Source organism: Taudactylus pleione, unplaced genomic scaffold (assembly GCF_031769625.1).
Source record: "Taudactylus pleione unplaced genomic scaffold, aTauple2 ptg000488l, whole genome shotgun sequence".
NCBI lineage: Eukaryota > Metazoa > Chordata > Amphibia > Anura > Myobatrachidae > Taudactylus > Taudactylus pleione.
The window spans coordinates 698,315-715,722 of NW_028284890.1; the positions used below are offsets into that span (position 1 = coordinate 698,315).

Sequence of the window (17,408 nt, forward strand, 5' to 3'; positions counted from 1 at the left end):
ACTTTTATACACCCATGGTGGCTTCCTGATTGGAAAACGGGTACACTGGATGCAGATTATTTCAATCGGAGCCTTTTTTAAAACCTACTTTTTTTTTAAAACAATTTCTTTTATTGAGACACCGCACATAAACACAATCAAATACATCAAAATAACAGTCACGAAAAATATAGATATACATAGAGTACAGTAGACATATAGATCATAATTGTTTTGGACATAATATAGTAACAGTGTGTCTACCTAAGGAGAAAGAAAAACCTAAAAACAAATCAAAAACCATATACATATATATAGCTTATGATAGCAGTATTCCACCATGTAAACACTGCATACATCCTAGTTATCAGATCATATTATATATCAGATAATATTTGAAACTTTCAACATTTGACAGATACAAACAAAAACAAATATAAACAAGCAAAAAAAAAAAAAAAAAAAGAGCTCTCTCCCAATCCTCCCCCCCCCTCCCCCAAAGGAACCACAGCCACCTGCATCTGATGTAAACACATTATGTCGCGGTAGAGTTGATGTCTATTGGTGGATTATTCCCAATAGTCTGGAGTAAAAACCAAGATGTATCCTTCACACTATAATATATTTGGCGCCTTATGTCGAGGGATAATGTAGATATATATGATTCCCACATATCAAAAAATTTCTCTACTTTCTTTTCCTTCTCCAAGACTACCTCTACCCAATCCATTCAAAATATTTTGTATAATTTTGTCTTAAATAACACAAAAGAGGGGGAGGAAGTCAAAATCCACTCCTGCAATAACGTTTTACGAGCAGCCGCACTAATTGCCAATAACAGTCTTCTGCTTCCTTTGCTAGCCCTTATATCTGCAGGTATAATGCCAAAAATAGCCCACTCTGGAGTGAAAGGGACATAATTGAGTAAAGCTGACTCCGCATATCGCTTGATCCGTAACCAAAATCCTCGGACTATAGGGCACGACCAAAAGCAATGATATAAGTCCGCATTATCTTCTCCGCACCTATAACAGGAATGAGAAACCGAACGTCCCATTAAAAAACTTCTATGCGGAGACAAATAGGCTCTGTGAAAAATGTTTAGAAACATCTCCACATATATTGTTGATGTTAAAGATTTACAAGAATAATTTAGGGCAGTCAATAACTGTTCAACTGTATACAAGGGAAATTTTTGAATCCACTGCGAAAGTCCCCTACCATTGGACGCGTGATCCAAAGTTATTTTAAAATATTGATAATAATTAGAAATAGCTTTCTTGAGTATTGGAGGTTTGGAAAGAAGGTCATCTACTGGATTATTCCAATCTTTCGCCACAAACACCTGGATTACTGAGTTGATATAATGCTTTGCCTGCAGGAAGGCCATGGGGAACCCCAACAGAGTATTATACTTTTCTGCAGCTTCGCTAAAAGATAAAACCCGACATGCTTCTTTATCTACCAAACATCCTATTCTCTGAATGCCACCCACTCGCCATATTGTGAATGGATATGTCGCCTGCCCAGACTGAAAATGCGGATTTCTTACGAGAGGAAGAAATAATGATTTGTGTGAGTTAAGGCCTGCCTCTTGTCTTATAAAGTGCCAAACTCGTTTTGTATTCCACAGTAATGGATTATTTTTAATTGTGGTGGGTAGTTCCTGATCAGGGGAGTGAAGAAATGTAATCAAATCGGCACTGGTCTAAGAACTCTCGCTCAAGTGAAGTATTGGCATAATTCTCTGATCCATTTATCCAATCCGACAAATAACGGAACATAGCTGCTTTATTGTATAATCTAATGTCTGGAAAGCTTATTCCTCCATTCAATTTGGTTTGTTGCAATTTTAACAAACTAATCTTAGGCCGTTTACCATTCCATATAAAGGATCTAAATATCTTATTTAAAAGACTCAGATCCTTAACTGTAATGAGCAAAGGTAGGATTTGGAGCATGTACATTAATCTTGGAAATTACATCATTTTGATTAAGCTCGCGCGACCCATATATGACAGAGTGATATTCCTCCAGCCATCCAATTCGTCCGAAATCTTTTTTATAATGGGTCTATAATTAAAAGGATATAAATTTGCCAAATTGCTGGGAAGCACAATACCTAAGTATGTAATCCTGTCTTTGGCCCACTTAAGTGGAACATCACTAGGTAGACGTGGCAATGAATTGCGCGAACCCAAATAAAGTGCCTCCGATTTACCTATGTTCACCGCGAACCCTGATATTTCTTCAAAACTTTTCAAAAGCCCCAGTATATGCGTTAAGCAGTCATGAGGATTTGCAATGTAAAGCATTATATCATCTGCAAATGCTGTTAATTTTATTGTTTTAGAACCAATCTTTATTCCCTTAAAAAGATCGTCCTTCTCCAATATTCTAATCAGCGGATCTATAGCTAGATCGAATAAGAGGGGTGACAGAGGACACCCTTGTCTAGTACCTCTAAACATCTCTATAGGTGCACTAGTACAACCATTTATCATTAGGGACGTCATTGGGGATAAATAAAGATATTTGATCAGTCCGATAAATGAAGAGCCGAACCCACGCATTTGTAACACATTAAATAGGTGGGGCCATAACACTGTGTCAAATGCCTTTGTCGTATCTAAACTTAATAGAGTATTAGTGGTAATTGGAGATGTCCCAGCTGATACTGCCACTGCAGCAATGGCCGCTCTAACTCCTCGAACTGAGTGACGCCCTTTTACAAAACCCAGTTGATGAGGAGTTAGTAATTCTGTCAAAATAGTTTGTAAGCGACTTGCCATAATTTTAGCTAATAACTTCGCGTCAGTATTCAACAAACTAATAGGTCGGTACGATTCTAATTTTTGTACATCCTTTTGAGGTTTAGGGATCAATATTGTAGTTGTATTTGTAAAATATGGGAATGGAGAATTGTTGTCTATCATGTCATTAAATAAATCCACTAGAATCGGGGCCACCTGGTGCCGCAATAATTTATAATATTCGTTTGAATAACCATCTGGGCCCGGTGATTTCCCGAGTTGTAACTGTGAAATAGCCGACAGCATTTCATCTAGAGTTATTTTCCCAGAGAGTGCCTCCTGCTGTTCTATAGTTAATAAAGGCAACAAGTCATTGGGGATCAAAGCTTCATACCGAGACTGATCAAAAGGAAGATCTCTATATAAGTCCTTATAGTACTCTTCAAACTTATTTATAATTTCATTATTCGTTGTGAGTAAAGCATTGGTATGCGGATCTTTAATGGCTGTGATATATGTTCTTCTACACCAGGGCTTAGACACGTTAGCAAGCAACTTTCCAGCCTTGTTCCCCCATCTGTAAAATTTATGCTTAGTAAACAATACATCCTTTTTAGCTTGGGATAACAGGTGTGATTCTAAGAGTTGTTTCGCCTGAACATACGTTTCCCGAGATACATCAGTAGGGTCTACTATATAATTTTGTAACGCTAAAGTTAGGGCCTCTGACATTGATTTATACACAGCAGCCTCTGTCTTTCGCTGGGATGAGACAAAAGCTATGATCTGTCCCCGCATTACAGCCTTCGATGCACCCCAAAAAATTGTTGGTGTATCCCATGCCTCTATATTATCGTCTTGATAATTCATCCACTGTGCTAGTAGGTGATCTCTAAATTTAGTGGACTTGTACAAATAAGATGGAAACCTCCAATGTTTCAAGTTTCTCGGAGACTGCGTTACACTCAACGAAATTGTAATAGGCGCGTGGTCAGATATTAGAATTGAATGCAATCTGGATTCCTGTGTTCTAGATACCAGGCTATCTGAGACCAGAAACAAGTCAATTCTCGACCAAGATTTATGGACAGCAGAGTAAAAGGTGTATGATTTATCTGTAGGGTTCAATAGCCTCCAAACATCTGTAAGTTGATGATTTGCTTTAAAAGATTGGAATTGTCTCCATATTGTCATATTAGATGATTGAGGAGTCGGTTGTCTAATGAGGGATTCTCTACTGAATTGAAATCTCCCGCCACTATCAATGCATAGTTAGTACGTTGTGCCAAGATGTCCATCACACTTCTCATAAATTCTTGAGGTGAAACATTTGGTGCATACAGATTTACCAGAGTATAACAGGCACCCTGAATCTCTACATCAATAATCAAAAATCTTCCATTAGAATCAGCTATGGTATTTATAATAGAATATTGCAGATTCCTTTGAAATATTGTGGCCACCCCCCTGATCTTTCTACCGCAGCTAGCCTTAATACATTCCCCTATCCATGGGGTCCTCAAAGTGGAAATATCTCCCTCTGCCCAATGCGTTTCCTGCAGAAAAACTACATCTGACTTAAATTTTTTTAAATGAGTTACTACTCTTTTGCGCTTAATAGTAGAGTTCAAACCCCCAACATTCCAAGATAAAAATTTCAACTTAACAAACCGGTGCCCCAGTATTACCAGTATTCATATCGTTAGACATGTCTTATCCAATACCTTGCTGTGGGACAAAACAGTTTAAGAACAAAATGAAGTCAAAACGTGGTACTCCGTCCCAGCATGCGGAGACCACCTTATTTAAAGAATGCGAAACCCCCGGCACCGAATTCCCCCAGGGGGGGAGAGAGAAAACGAGAGAGAGCCAACAAAATAAAAAATTTAAATAAAAATAATAAAAATGAAAAACCATAGAAAAATAAATGCATTATACATTTCTGCGCAATGTCTCTTACACCCTTTTCTTTTATTTTCTCTCCAACATTTCAATGTGGTGTTCATCACTCGCAACCTGTGATTCACACCTGAACTACTAAATATCACTTATAAAGTAGCAAACAAAACGTGTATCAGTACACTAGAAAAACTTCACTGGAACGAGGAATGCTCCTTTATGTCAATCAGACGTGATGGCATTCAATATTAGTTTCTCGTTTAACAGATTAGCATCAAATGTAAATGAACAATCTACTCTCAGGGATGATCGTGGATGCTTAGAAATTAGAATCGTACCTTAAATTGGTGTTATAACAGTTATCCAATCATCTATTTGGTGACCGTTGCGGCGGGCGCTCCCTGTCTATACCCACACCAAAATGATGTTTAGCAATCTTAGGGTCTGAAAAATACAATGTTTGACCCCCATCCTCCACCCTCAGCTTGGCAGGATATAGCAGAGCAAATCTAGTGTTGCGCTCATACAATAATTTGCACACATCTGAAAACTCCCGTCTTTTCTGTGTTACCGTTGCTGAAAAATCCTGGAATATGAGCACCTTATAACCATCTATCATTAGTGTGGGTATCTTCCTATATTCAGCAAGTATCCTTTCCTTCATTCGATAGTCTAGATACTTTGCAATCACTGGTCTAGATCGTGAATTAGGCGCTGGTCTTTCCGGACCTATTCTATGGACCCTCTCTACGTGGGGCAAGATGGAATTTTCCGACAAATTTAGGGCTGCAGGGATTTTGTGGGCTACCAGTTGAACCAGAGCCTGGCCAGTTATTTGCTCAGGTACCCCAATAAACCTCAATTACTTCTTCGAAGTCGATTTTCCATATCATCAATTTTGACTAATAGCGATTGAACGCTGTTCAATTGCGTATCTACAGTGTGTTGCATATCATGGGAGCGATCCTCCACATCACTAACTCGCTGCTCTAAGGCAGCGAGTCTGGAGGTATTGGAATCTATTTTAGCAAGTGCAGCGTCAAAAGATGACTGGAGGGAATCCAGTTTTTTATCTATTAGAGGCATTAGTATTTTAGAAATTTCCTGAGCCGTTTCAGCAACTGACGAGGGACCCTGAGAGTGATGACTGAAATTTGTAGCTTCCTCAGGTTCCATATCAGCAGTGTCACTACGTGATGGAGAAGGGGGAATAACTTTAGCTGGAGTCTTAGACACTTTGCCCATTTTACCTGTCGACCCTTGTGAAGCGGGAGTAGATTTACGGACGTATCTGTCCATAACCTAGTGAGAGATCCATTGAAAATTCTACTCAAAGTAGATCCTTAGCAGTTAGTAAGGTCAGAAGAATTCCAAATTCCTCAGCAGGACACTAGATTAGCAAGAGATATAGCAAGGTACAGGCATATATGCGCACGGACCACCCCTAAATTGCAGACATGTTATGAAGATTCAAAAATATACATCATTCTGTCTAATACCTATGTCTTATAATCTGAGCAAGAATAATTGAGCTACATTCCTCTATATGATGAAGCCCTACCAAGGTTCCATGATACACCGTGTACCTGTAACATGAAACTAACAAAATTTGCTTCCGTTGCTGCCAGTATGTGGCAACAATGATATACAGATAATTTATGAAATGCCTATCAGCATAGAGGCTAGAATTAGATACTATTGTTTGTCACTTTGACCAGCAGATGGCAGCGATGTACTAGTGTTAGGTCAGATATAATACATATGATAGACAAAGGTATATCTTCACTGTTCAAAGTACAATATACTAAAAGCTCACAAAAAGAAAAACAAGTATAAATATTTAGCTGTGTTACTTATCAGACTTTCAGCATGGCACAACAAAGTCCAGGATCAACCGGGGTATTAGCCAAGTGCAGCAAAATGAGCACCTCGGCCTCCGCACCTTCCCAGAACAGCAAAAATAGAAAGTCCGGACATCAGCAGCCCAGTGTCCGAATCAGCGATGCCTCCTCAGCACTCAGAGACCGCGGTATAGGGATGGGGTTAACAACCAAGCAGGTAATCGGGGTCGGGGAGAAGCAGAGGGGGTCGGATAATTAATACAAGTAGTCTTCAACCAGAAAGACAATGGATTGCTGGCACACACCGGAAATCAGACTTCTGTGTAGAGGTTGGGGTCCCTGGGAGGAGGGAGAGATAAGCGACAGCTTCCAAGTAAGTATTCTCCGATTATCACATCAGGGTACAAGGCACTTAAGATCAGATCGTCTCCTTCAAATGCAGCAAAAGGGGATCCAGGATCTATGACAGGTCCTTCATTGCCCGCGCAATCTCAAGGGCATCAAACAGGTTTCCAGGCGTGCAGCGGTCTTCAGCAAATAGCTGCCAACATCCAGCAAAGGACCGGAGCCAGATAGATCCCCAGCTATATTGACAGTCACACTCGGGGAGACACCGTGTCAGGAACAGCAGTGGAGGGGGTATCAGGCCGCGTAGCTTGCAGCAGAAGTACCCGGAAGGACTGTCCCATCAGCGGCTGAGTATGCAGTGGGGTCTAGGAGATATACCGAGCAGGCACATCCCTATCACCCGGACATCGCCCCCCGGAACCTCAGCCCGCATCCGGCAGGTAAGCTCCGCTAATTAGAACAAGTGTAACCTCAGGCTATGTTGCAGTACCGGAGGGGATCGATGATCACCGCTGCCAATGACCAGAGGAGAGGCTCCGGACCGCAACGCACGACCTGATCACCCACACTGCCAATCCAAGGGAGCGGTCACAGGTACAGCGCCTCCGCGTGTTAACCACTTCAGGCCAGGACGTCAGCAGCGGGTAAAACGGATGGTCCGCGAACGCTTGCCAGTCTTCTGCTGCCACATATAATTATCCCATGCAGGTGTAGTCTTCAAGGGGGCTAGCAATCTCTGCGGTGCGACTCCTGAGAAGGCAGAGATGGCCGCTTTAGCAGGAGAAGGAGAGTCTTCTCTCAGGCTTTTCATGCCCAAAATGGCGGGGGGCAGTCATGAACGCCTGACCTCTTCAGGCTTGGATCCCGGTGGATAGATTCTGGCTCCAGACCCAATAACTGAAACAAGTCACTCTGTAGTGCAGTGGCGTTGTAGTAGGCAGCTTTTGGGTGATTAATTCGGGTAAAGAAACCCAATCCTGGGTCATTTATAGCATATAAGGCTGGAGCCCAAGTAAAATGCGGCCACTCTGGGTGCCCCGCCCACCGGAAGTCGATGTCATGTCTTTTAAAAAGACGGTGCTCCCTGTATGGGAGCAGTTCTCGCCACTGCCATACTTTAGTGTGCCTAGGGAATAGCTCAGGGCACATCTGTCTGGCAGCCTACAGCCACACCACCCTGAACACGCCAGATCTCATCTGATCTTGGTAGCTAAGCAGGGTCAAGCCTGGTTAGTACTTGGATGAGAGTCCGCCTGGGAATACCAGGTGCTGCAGACTTTATCCCCAGACAACCCGAGTTCAAACGTCTAGGTACACTGTAACTTGACCCGCACTAGTCAGTTGTTGGGTCAACAATGCTGTGGAAGCTTGGGCTACGCAGCTTGCTGAGGGCCTTAAAACTGGTGTTCCGGTGGAGGATCTGGTTCCTTTAATGGAACAGATTGCAGAGTCTGCTTCCCTTTATCAGGGAGACTTCAAAAGATATTTATTATCTTTCCTCTAGATCCTCGGCTTTGGCTATCTCAGCCGCAGAGCCCTGTGGCTGAGACAATGGCAGGCGGATGAGGAAGTTAAAAGAGCTGTGGAAGCTTTTCCATTCACAGGGGAAGCTCTGTTTGGATAAGAACAAGTGGATCTCTAAAGCCACAGGTGCTAAGTCCACTTATCTCCCATCTGCAACTCCTCTTTGGACCGTCCTTTCGGTCCTTGCGGATCCCAAGGAAATTCAGGGGTCGTTCCAGAGTAGCTCCCGCTATGTCCCGTGGTCCCAGAGGCAGGGGTAGAGCCACTGCATCTTCCTCCCAGCAGTTAAGCCTCCGGCATGACGCACTACCTTCTCCCCTGGGGGACCCCAAGGTGGGAGCTCGCTTTTGCAATTTCAGGCGTCAGCAGACAAACTGTTATACAATCAGGGTCAAAGCTTATATTCCAGCTTGGTTGTAGTTCCCAAGTCGGACGGTTCAGTGAGACCCATTCTGAACCTGAAACATTTCAACTTTATTTGCGGAACTTAAGGTTCAAGATAGAGTCCGTGCAGTCTGTCATTGCAGGTCTCGAGAGGGAGGCCGTGATTGTACAGTGGTTAGTACTCTTCCGCAGCAACCTCTGTTCGCTTCCAAGTCACGGCACCATGCCTATCTCCACATTCCCATTTGGTTTCATCACGCAGTGCGGGACTCAATTTCAATTTCACCCTTTGGTCTTTCATCAGCACTAAGAGTGTTCACGAAGGTCAGGGCTGTAATGATGGCCTTTCTTCGGATTCAGGGTGTCACTATAGTCCCGTACTTGGACGATCTATGTCTCAAGGCTCCGTCAGTCACTCAATTACGGCAGGAGGGATGGATCCTGAATTTCCAACAGCCTACTCAGTGTCTGCTTTTCCTAGGGATGTTTTTGGACATGGTGGAGCAGAGGGTGTTTCTTCCGCAGGAAAAAGACAGCTCCATCCAACACATGGTGTGGTTGATACTACGCCATCGCAGGGTGTTAGTACACCTGCGTATTCCTCCTTTGGGGAATATGTTTGCGACCTTCGAGTCCATTCAAGACTGGAGTTCCATACCCGTCCATTCCATTCATCTCTCAGTGGTCAGGGTCCCATTTTTTTCTTTACCAGCGAGTACAACTGTCACCCAAGGCTCGAACATTTCTCATTGGTGGCTGAATTCCTCACACTTACTGGTAGGCAAGAGGTTTGCAATGTGGGAATGGATTCTCCTCACCACAGACAGCAGTCTGAGAGGATGGAGGGCAGTGACTCGGGGAGGACACTTTTAGGGCCGCTGGACTCGACCGGAGGCGGTACTGCCCATAAGGATAAGGGCAGTGTTATATGCTCTTCGGATGGCACAGCCCCTGTTGAAGGGCCATGCAATCAGAGTGCAGTCCAACAAATGCCATAGCTGTGGCGTACATAAACAGACAAGGCGGCACCAAGAGTCAGTCCACCATGAGGGAGGTAAGCCGCATTCTTCTCTGGGCAGAGGAATTAGCAGTAGCAATTTCAGCAGAAATTGGGAGGCGACTACCTCAGTCGACAAGACATCCGGGGAAATGGACGCTCAAACCACAGGTGTTTCAACAACTGATTCAGCGTTGGGGTCTTCCTCAGGTAGATCTCATGACGTCAAGGTTGATCCATCAATGGCCTCTCTACTGCTCACAGACAATAGACCCACAGGCGGTGACAGTGGATACTCTTACAACTCCTTGGAGGTCTCAGTTTGTTTACCTTATCCCTCCACTCCCACTTCTTTCTCGTAAGCTTCAAAAAATCAAACGAGAAAGGGTAAAGGTACTGTTGGTGGCCCCACACTGGCCCAGGCGGGCGTGGTATTCCAACCATGTTGGCTGCTGATAAGACGACCTGTGGCCTCTTCCTCTGCAGAAGGACCTTCTGCACCAGGGTCCGTTTATCAGAACTTAAAGCGGATTAGTTGATGGCGTGGCTGTTGAAAGGCCTATCCTAAGAAGAAGAGGTATCCCTTCAAGGGTAATTCCTACTCGGCTGAGGGCTAGAAAGGAAGTTACGTCTAAGCACTATCAGCGTATACGGAAGGCGTATGTATCTTGGGGTGAACGCAGGAGTTCGCCACCGTCAGAATTTAAGATAGCAAGGCTTCTTTTTCTACAGGCTGGTTTATCAGCGGGCCATCGTCTGGGATCTTTGAAGGTTCAGATTTCGGCTCTGTCAATTTTCTTTCAAAGGAGACTAGCATTATTGCCGGATGTCCAGACATTTCTACAGGGGGTTTGCAGGTTGCAACCTCCGTTTTTACCTCCTACGGCCCCATGGAATTTGGATTTAGGCCCTGATTCAGAGCCGGACGCTCTGAACGAGCGCCCGCTCTGAATCAGGGCGGTTTTTTTTTTCCATAGTGCGGCCTTTTGGCCGCTCGCATAGCTGTGGGTTACCACCCACAGCTTGTGCGAGCGAGCGTCCATCGCGACCATCGGGCTTGTGACGAGACCCTTGCGGTAGGGTCTCGTTGGCCGCAAGCCCTGGAGTACTTTTGGCTCTATTAGAGCCAAAAGCACTCCCACTGACATCACTAGTGATGTCAGTGGGGCCGGACCCAGACGGTAGGCGTACCCATGGGAACAACTCCGTCTGGGCAGCCACGCCCCCGGCACGCCCACCAAAGGGGGCGTGCTGTCACCATCGACAGCACGCCCCCTTTGGTGCGAGACCCGGAGCGACGGCTTGCCCATCACTATCCGGGTCTCGCGCATGCGCACGACGGAGCAGCCTCCGTCGTGCGCATGCGCACTTGCCCAACATCGACCCGCTTGCGAGCGCTCAACGCTCGCGAGCGGGTCTGAATTAGTTCCTTAGTCCTCTCCTTTCTCCAGTCTTCACTATTAGAACCTTTACAGACTGTGGAATTAAAATGTTTAACTTGGAAAGAGGTTCTCTTTTTGGCGCTCGCGTCTGCTAGGCGTGTGTCGGAGCTAGGGGTGCTTTCTTGTCGTCCACCTTACTTCATTTTTCAGGAGGATAGGGCTGAGCTCCGTACACAGTTATCTTTTTTACCTAAGGTGTCTGCGTTCCACATCGACCAACCGATTGTGGTTCCGGTGTATTAAGACGATTCTTCAGCATCCAGATCCCTAGACGTGGTTTGGGCTCTTCGGATTTATGTTGATAGGACTGCATCCCTCAGAAAGTCGGATACGCTGTTTGTTCGATATGATATGGCGCGTCCTGGTGGGCCGGCTTCAAAAGAGACTATTTCAGGATGGATTCGTCTGACTATCAGACAGGCCTATTTGGCTGCATCGAATCAACCTCCTACTTCAATCACATGCTCGGTGGGTCCTTCGTGCGCGGCTGCCCTCGGTGTTTCCCTAACTCAGCTTTGTCAGGCGGCCTCTTGGTCAGGCCGGCATACTTTTGCAAAAATGTTTCCCGTTTTAACACAGTTGCGGCATCTGCTTCACAGTATGGCCGTGCTGTTTTGCAGGGTTCTTAGCCCTCTCCCGCCCGGGATGTGAGCTCTGGGATGTCCCCACTGTACTGAGACTCCAGTGTCCCCTAGTGGATGAAGGAGAAGACAGGATTTTGGTACTTACCGATAAATCCCTTTCTCCGATTCCACAGGGGACACTGGATGCCCACATAGTGCTGTTCCACCTGCATTCGCTATTGTTCTTCCAGGTTTGGACAGATGTTTTCTTCAAGGTTTCCTTGATTTGTTTGCATATATGTTTATTTGTTCAGGTATGTTCTAGCTTCTCTTCTCCTCTATGATTTATTTTCCAGCTCTCCTCGGGCACAGTTTATTTAGTCTGACCTGTAGGGGGTATAGAGGGGGAGGAGCTAGCTTCTATTCAAATTTATTCAAGTGCCAGCTTCCGGTTATCCCACATCACACGTGGATCATGGCCATGGCACAGAAGGGGTTAACCCCCTGTGCTGCGGCGCCATTTTTAAATGTAACAATAGGTGCTAGGCACTCAGTATTTAAATGTATTATTGGCGCTAAGTGCCCGGTGTGTATTAAAATGTATTTATGTGATCTTCCGCTGCCTGGACCTCCTCAGATGGCCGCGGCAGTGTTAACCCCTCGGTGCATGGCGTCTTCTATAAGGAGCCATTGAGTGTTCCATGCTGGGGCTGGGAGCTTAGCTCCTGGTGCCACAGCTACATAGCGAGGCTGCGGTGCTGTGTGCTGACTGATTGGAGCCGGAAGCACAGCTCCCAGCGTGGATGGCAGCTGCACGCTGGGGATCGGGAGCGATTTTAAATGTATAATTTAAGGAAAATTGCACTTACCTTTGATTTCCCTGGATGGCCAAGGAATCCAGAGTTCTCAGTGGGCTGCTGGATCCTCCAGACCCTTCCAGAGCAATAAACGTTCCACCTATGCAGCCTCATGCCTGGAAGTGGTATGAGGAGGGTGCATAGGAAGCTGGCTAATGCAGCCAGCTAATTGTTCTCAGCGAGCTCCAAAAGAGCTTCCCCTCTGTGGCCAGGAAACCATGCCTAGGGACCCTGCTTGTCCACCTCTGAAGCTCAGATTCAGGCAGGGGTGGCAGGCTTGGTCCCTTAGCAGATTCCTGGAAGACGCTTTTGGGGGGAAACCTCCCCCGGCCCTAGATGAGCTGACTCCTGGGTGGCGACTAAAATACCAGGTAGGCTCGGGCACAGGGGAGTGATAACTTCCCCTTGTCAATAGGGGACAATGTTAAATGTGCATGTGGCCAGCACAGGATATGCACTTAAGGTGATTGGTTGGAAACCACAGGGCGGACTTACCCCAGTGGCAATGTGTATTTGAGTGGCATAAAAGAAGGCTGCATACCTGGTAAAAATGTCCAACCTTGTATATCTTTGGAATATCAAGACTGCTGTATCATCTATGTATGCTATACCCCCGTGAAGCTAAAGGGAAGATCTTTTTCAAGACTGTGAGCAATAAACATCTTTGCCGTACAACTGCATCTGAATCTTGCGACCAACAGAATTGCAAAAAGTGCTATTCCGTTCTCCGGCTGTTCTGGATTGATCCAAACGTATCCAAAGCTCAAGGCCTTTGCCAGCTACCGTGCAGAGCCTGGTCCTTTGCGTGGGATCAGGAGGAATCAGCCGACACCAATCGGGGGGTGTGGCTGCAGCTAGCTAACGCATACGCAGCAGAAGTGGTTCCAGGTGCTGGAGATAGGAGCCTGAGTGTAAATAAGGAAAAGCGGAAACGACGATGGTGGGAGTTCGGAGGTGGCAGCTATATACCCACCCACTGCGCAGTGGTTGGAGTCAGTGACAAGCGGTCACTGATGGTAAGCGGGGATCCCTGATACCTTAAGGTCCAGTAATCTGTGATCAGGAGTAGAGGCTGCAGCCATCTGGTCACAGGACCAATTCCAGATGAAAAACAGATGGTCTATATACTATACCTATTCACAATTTTATCTTTGTAGATAATGCAATGATACCAGCATCTATGCTTTTTATTGTATTTCATGAGGCTTATATAAGCTAGAAGTTCTTATAGTCTTGAATCATTTTTTTGAAATATATATTTTCTGTCTTTGTATATTCTTATTAAATTGATATTATTCATTTGCAAACAACATGGGTGCTTCCTGATTTCTCACTGCCCTACCATATGCATGATACTCGGTAATGCTGGCACACCCACGCTTGCCTCCGGTACTGCGCCCGGTGACCTCCAATTACCTTTCCCAGTCAGGAGAGGAATAAATATATAGCATCTACATCAGCACTCAGGACGACTTGTAAAATAGATATACTGTGACAGAAGCACTGGTAAAGTGCTAAATGGCAAATTATATTTCTCCAAGGTTTCTGACCTATGTATTTTAAACCCTCAGGAAATGTATGTTTATGCTTGAGAGTTTTGGGATTTTCCGGCCTTCAACTTGAGAACAGGCTAATTAGTGCCTGCAGCTGTGAGAGGCTCATATAAGCTGTGTCAAGTTTGGCTCTTTTAAATACTGTGCCCTATCACTTTGAGAGGGGGAATCTGTTTAGTGCTAGGATTTATTTGTATATTTTCCATTTTATACTGCACAATAAAAACTAGCTGAGGCTAGCTTGTAGGAAAACCCTGGACTCGTGTACTGTTTCCTAACTGCTGTGTGTTTGCAGGTTGCATCTACCCCAGGAGTGGGACCTCCTGCCCCAATCTTATTACAATAGGTAGAGCTATATAACTAGACAGATAAAGTTATTTATTTATTTATATATATATATATATATATATATACACACACACACAGATTCGGAGGTATAGGCGGCACTCATCCAGACTTTTAATAAGTATATAATACGTCCATTATTTACAACGTTTTGGAAGGAGTACCTCCATCTTAAGATGGAGGTACTCCCTCCGAAAAGTTGGAAAGAAAGGTCGTATTTTATACTTATTACAAGTCTGGATAAGTGCCGCCTATACCTCCGAATCTATATATTGAGTGGGCAGACACTCTAGGAAGGCACCACAGCAAGATATATGATTGAAACCACACAGAGTGCCAGCCTCGCAGGGTTCGTATATCTTTATTAGCACAGTTTTCATCTTTTTTTTTACTTTTTGTGGGACTATCACTACTCCTCATTTTACTTAGCTGCTATTTTTTTCCCTATAGACTAATATACAATTTTCTATTAAATTTATATATAGGATATATTACATCCTTAATCTATTAGTATTTTGTACGTTTTTTATTAGCACTAAGGAATTTTTTCTGCCTTTTGTGTCAAAAGTGAGGGATAGATCTATCACCCTTTGCCTAGAACTTGGGAACCGGGTGAAAGTTCCCCCTTGGGCATTATCTAGGGCTGGCCGGCTCCTGGGATAGTAAAAAGAACCTAGAGTCCTAGGGTTCTGCTCTATGTAGTAAGGTTTGTTTCTTCTCCTATATTATTTGTATGAGTGTGAACAGTAGAAGCCCAGAGTGTTCTGCATGATGTTGTACTAAGCACAAACCTCTGGGAATAGGGGTGAGAATAATATTAATGATGCCTTTTCTGTGGGATACTTGGATAACTATTTTATTTCTACCAGGTGGAGAGAATACAAGGAAGACCTCAGAGGGACATCTCGTTTTGTCTCCAGATTTTAAATTAGAAGATAACCACACACAAGGATCTCCGGAAGAAAATTACATAACACTAAATATACATCCATCACTTCTTAGTGCAGATATACCATCTGATCCCTCTATTTTTGAAGAATGTACTTCTGGTTACTCACATATTGTTGCACATAGTACAGATCATAGCAGTGATGAAGTCACTTCTGATTGTGGAAAATGTTTTACGTCCAAATCAGCTCTTGTTAGACATCAGATAAGTCACACAGGTGCGAAACTATTTCCATGTTCTGAGTGTGGGAAATGTTTTACAAAGAAATCACATCTAATTACACATGAGAGACATCACACAGGTGAGAAACCATTTCCATGTTCTGAGTGTGGGAAATGTTTTACACGGAAATCACAACTTGTTAGACATGAGAGAAGTCACACAGGTGAGAAACTATTTCCATGTTCTGAGTGTGGGAAATGTTTTACAATGAAATCACAACTTGTTACACATGAGAGAAGTCACACAGGTGAGAAACCATTTCCATGTTCTGAATGTGGGAAATGTTTTACAAAGAAATCATATCTAATTACACATCAGAGAAGTCACACAGGGGCAAAACCATTTTCATGTTCTGAGTGTGGGAAATGTTTTACAGAGAAATCATCTGTTGTCACACATGTGAGAAGTCACACAAGTGAAAAACCATTTTCATGTTCTGAGTGTGGGAAATGTTTTACACAGAAATTAAGTTTTGTTACACATCAGAGAAGTCACACAGGTGAGAAACCACTTATTCTAATCAAGTATTAACCAATTTGGTATGAAAGGAATAAGTGCTAAAGCTCCCGTTCTCTATTCCTAAAAATGGAGAATCTAATAGTGGCCATAATTCTCGATCGAATCTTTACCACCGAGTGCGTTCCAACACTTGAAACGCTTCCACCATGTCGTGGAGCACCGGAAATACATAATCTAAAGTGCGTCATCGCCATTGAGCGTTTTGTGAACACGTGGATCGTTCCGCTCACGTGATGTCCACACGCCTGGAATGTATCACGCATGTGTGTGGCATCACGCCCATCAAGTCACATGGGCAGTATGGGCGGAAGACCTTCCATCTATTTAGACAGGATGGGTAATGTACTTAGGAGACAACACTTTTCTATAAGAAATGGGATAGATAATAAAAACCTCCCACATTAAAATTACATCACCATGGTTTAAAAATAAACATTTAAATGATATATAAAAGAAGAATACATTTGTCATAGTGAATTCCATATCTACTATAGAGAACAATCATCTAGCATTACATACGATTACATACTTATAAGTATGAGTAAAAAATATTTAAAAAAAACAAGAAGCCGATAAGATAATTCATGAATTTATAAAAACCATTTAAGCTCAAAATCGCTGTTTAACCCTAAAGGTTCCAGGGTCCTCAGCTCATATATGGTTTTTATTTCCGTTTTGGCTAGACAGATATCTGATTTTTTTTATTCTCCAGTTTCCCTCAACTTTTTTAATACCTATAATATGTTTGATACCTGACGTAGAAAATGCATGTTTTAATTTAAAATGTTTAGATAGTGTGTAATTTTCGTACCCTCTTTTAATACTGCTCATGTTCCCCCATCTATCTTTTAATTTTCTTATTGTTTTTCAAATATATTGGAGATTACAAATGCATTCTATAATGTATATACAATTAGTGCTTTCACAGGTAATGAAATCCCGTATTTTAAAAACCTATCGTGGTTGTTGATGAATAGGTCTCCTTACATTTTTGATGTTGATGGGTCCTACATGGGATGCACTTTCCACATCAATGGAATCCAGTGGTTTTTACTCTATTGCTCCTTTTTTCTGGGATTGCACTTTTCACAATTTATTTTTCATATTTTACGCTTTTCTTTATGTGAAAGCAGGTACAGGGGTAATAATATCTTTTAAAAGGTTAAAATATGCCAATGTTTTTTAAAAATCTGTTCACTGAATGATACTGATTGTTGAAAGTGGACACGAAAA

The 17,408-nt window shown here is 43.5% G+C and overlaps 1 protein-coding gene and 1 pseudogene across 1 annotated transcript in view; both read left to right on the forward strand.

Moving 5' to 3' along the window:
• LOC148502617 (uncharacterized) overlaps positions 1–16,409 on the forward strand; it is a 311,881-nt gene extending 295,472 nt beyond the window's left edge. Inside the window, exons 17-18 of the mRNA XM_088449562.1 lie at positions 15,652–16,107; positions 16,258–16,409. Of these exons, the coding sequence (XP_088305688.1) occupies positions 15,652–16,107; positions 16,258–16,409 (608 nt within the window). The remainder of the gene's footprint in view (positions 1–15,651; positions 16,108–16,257) is intronic.
• Positions 7,980–8,098, forward strand: LOC148502620 (5S ribosomal RNA; annotated as a pseudogene).
• Positions 16,410–17,408: the final 999 nt, after the last annotated feature.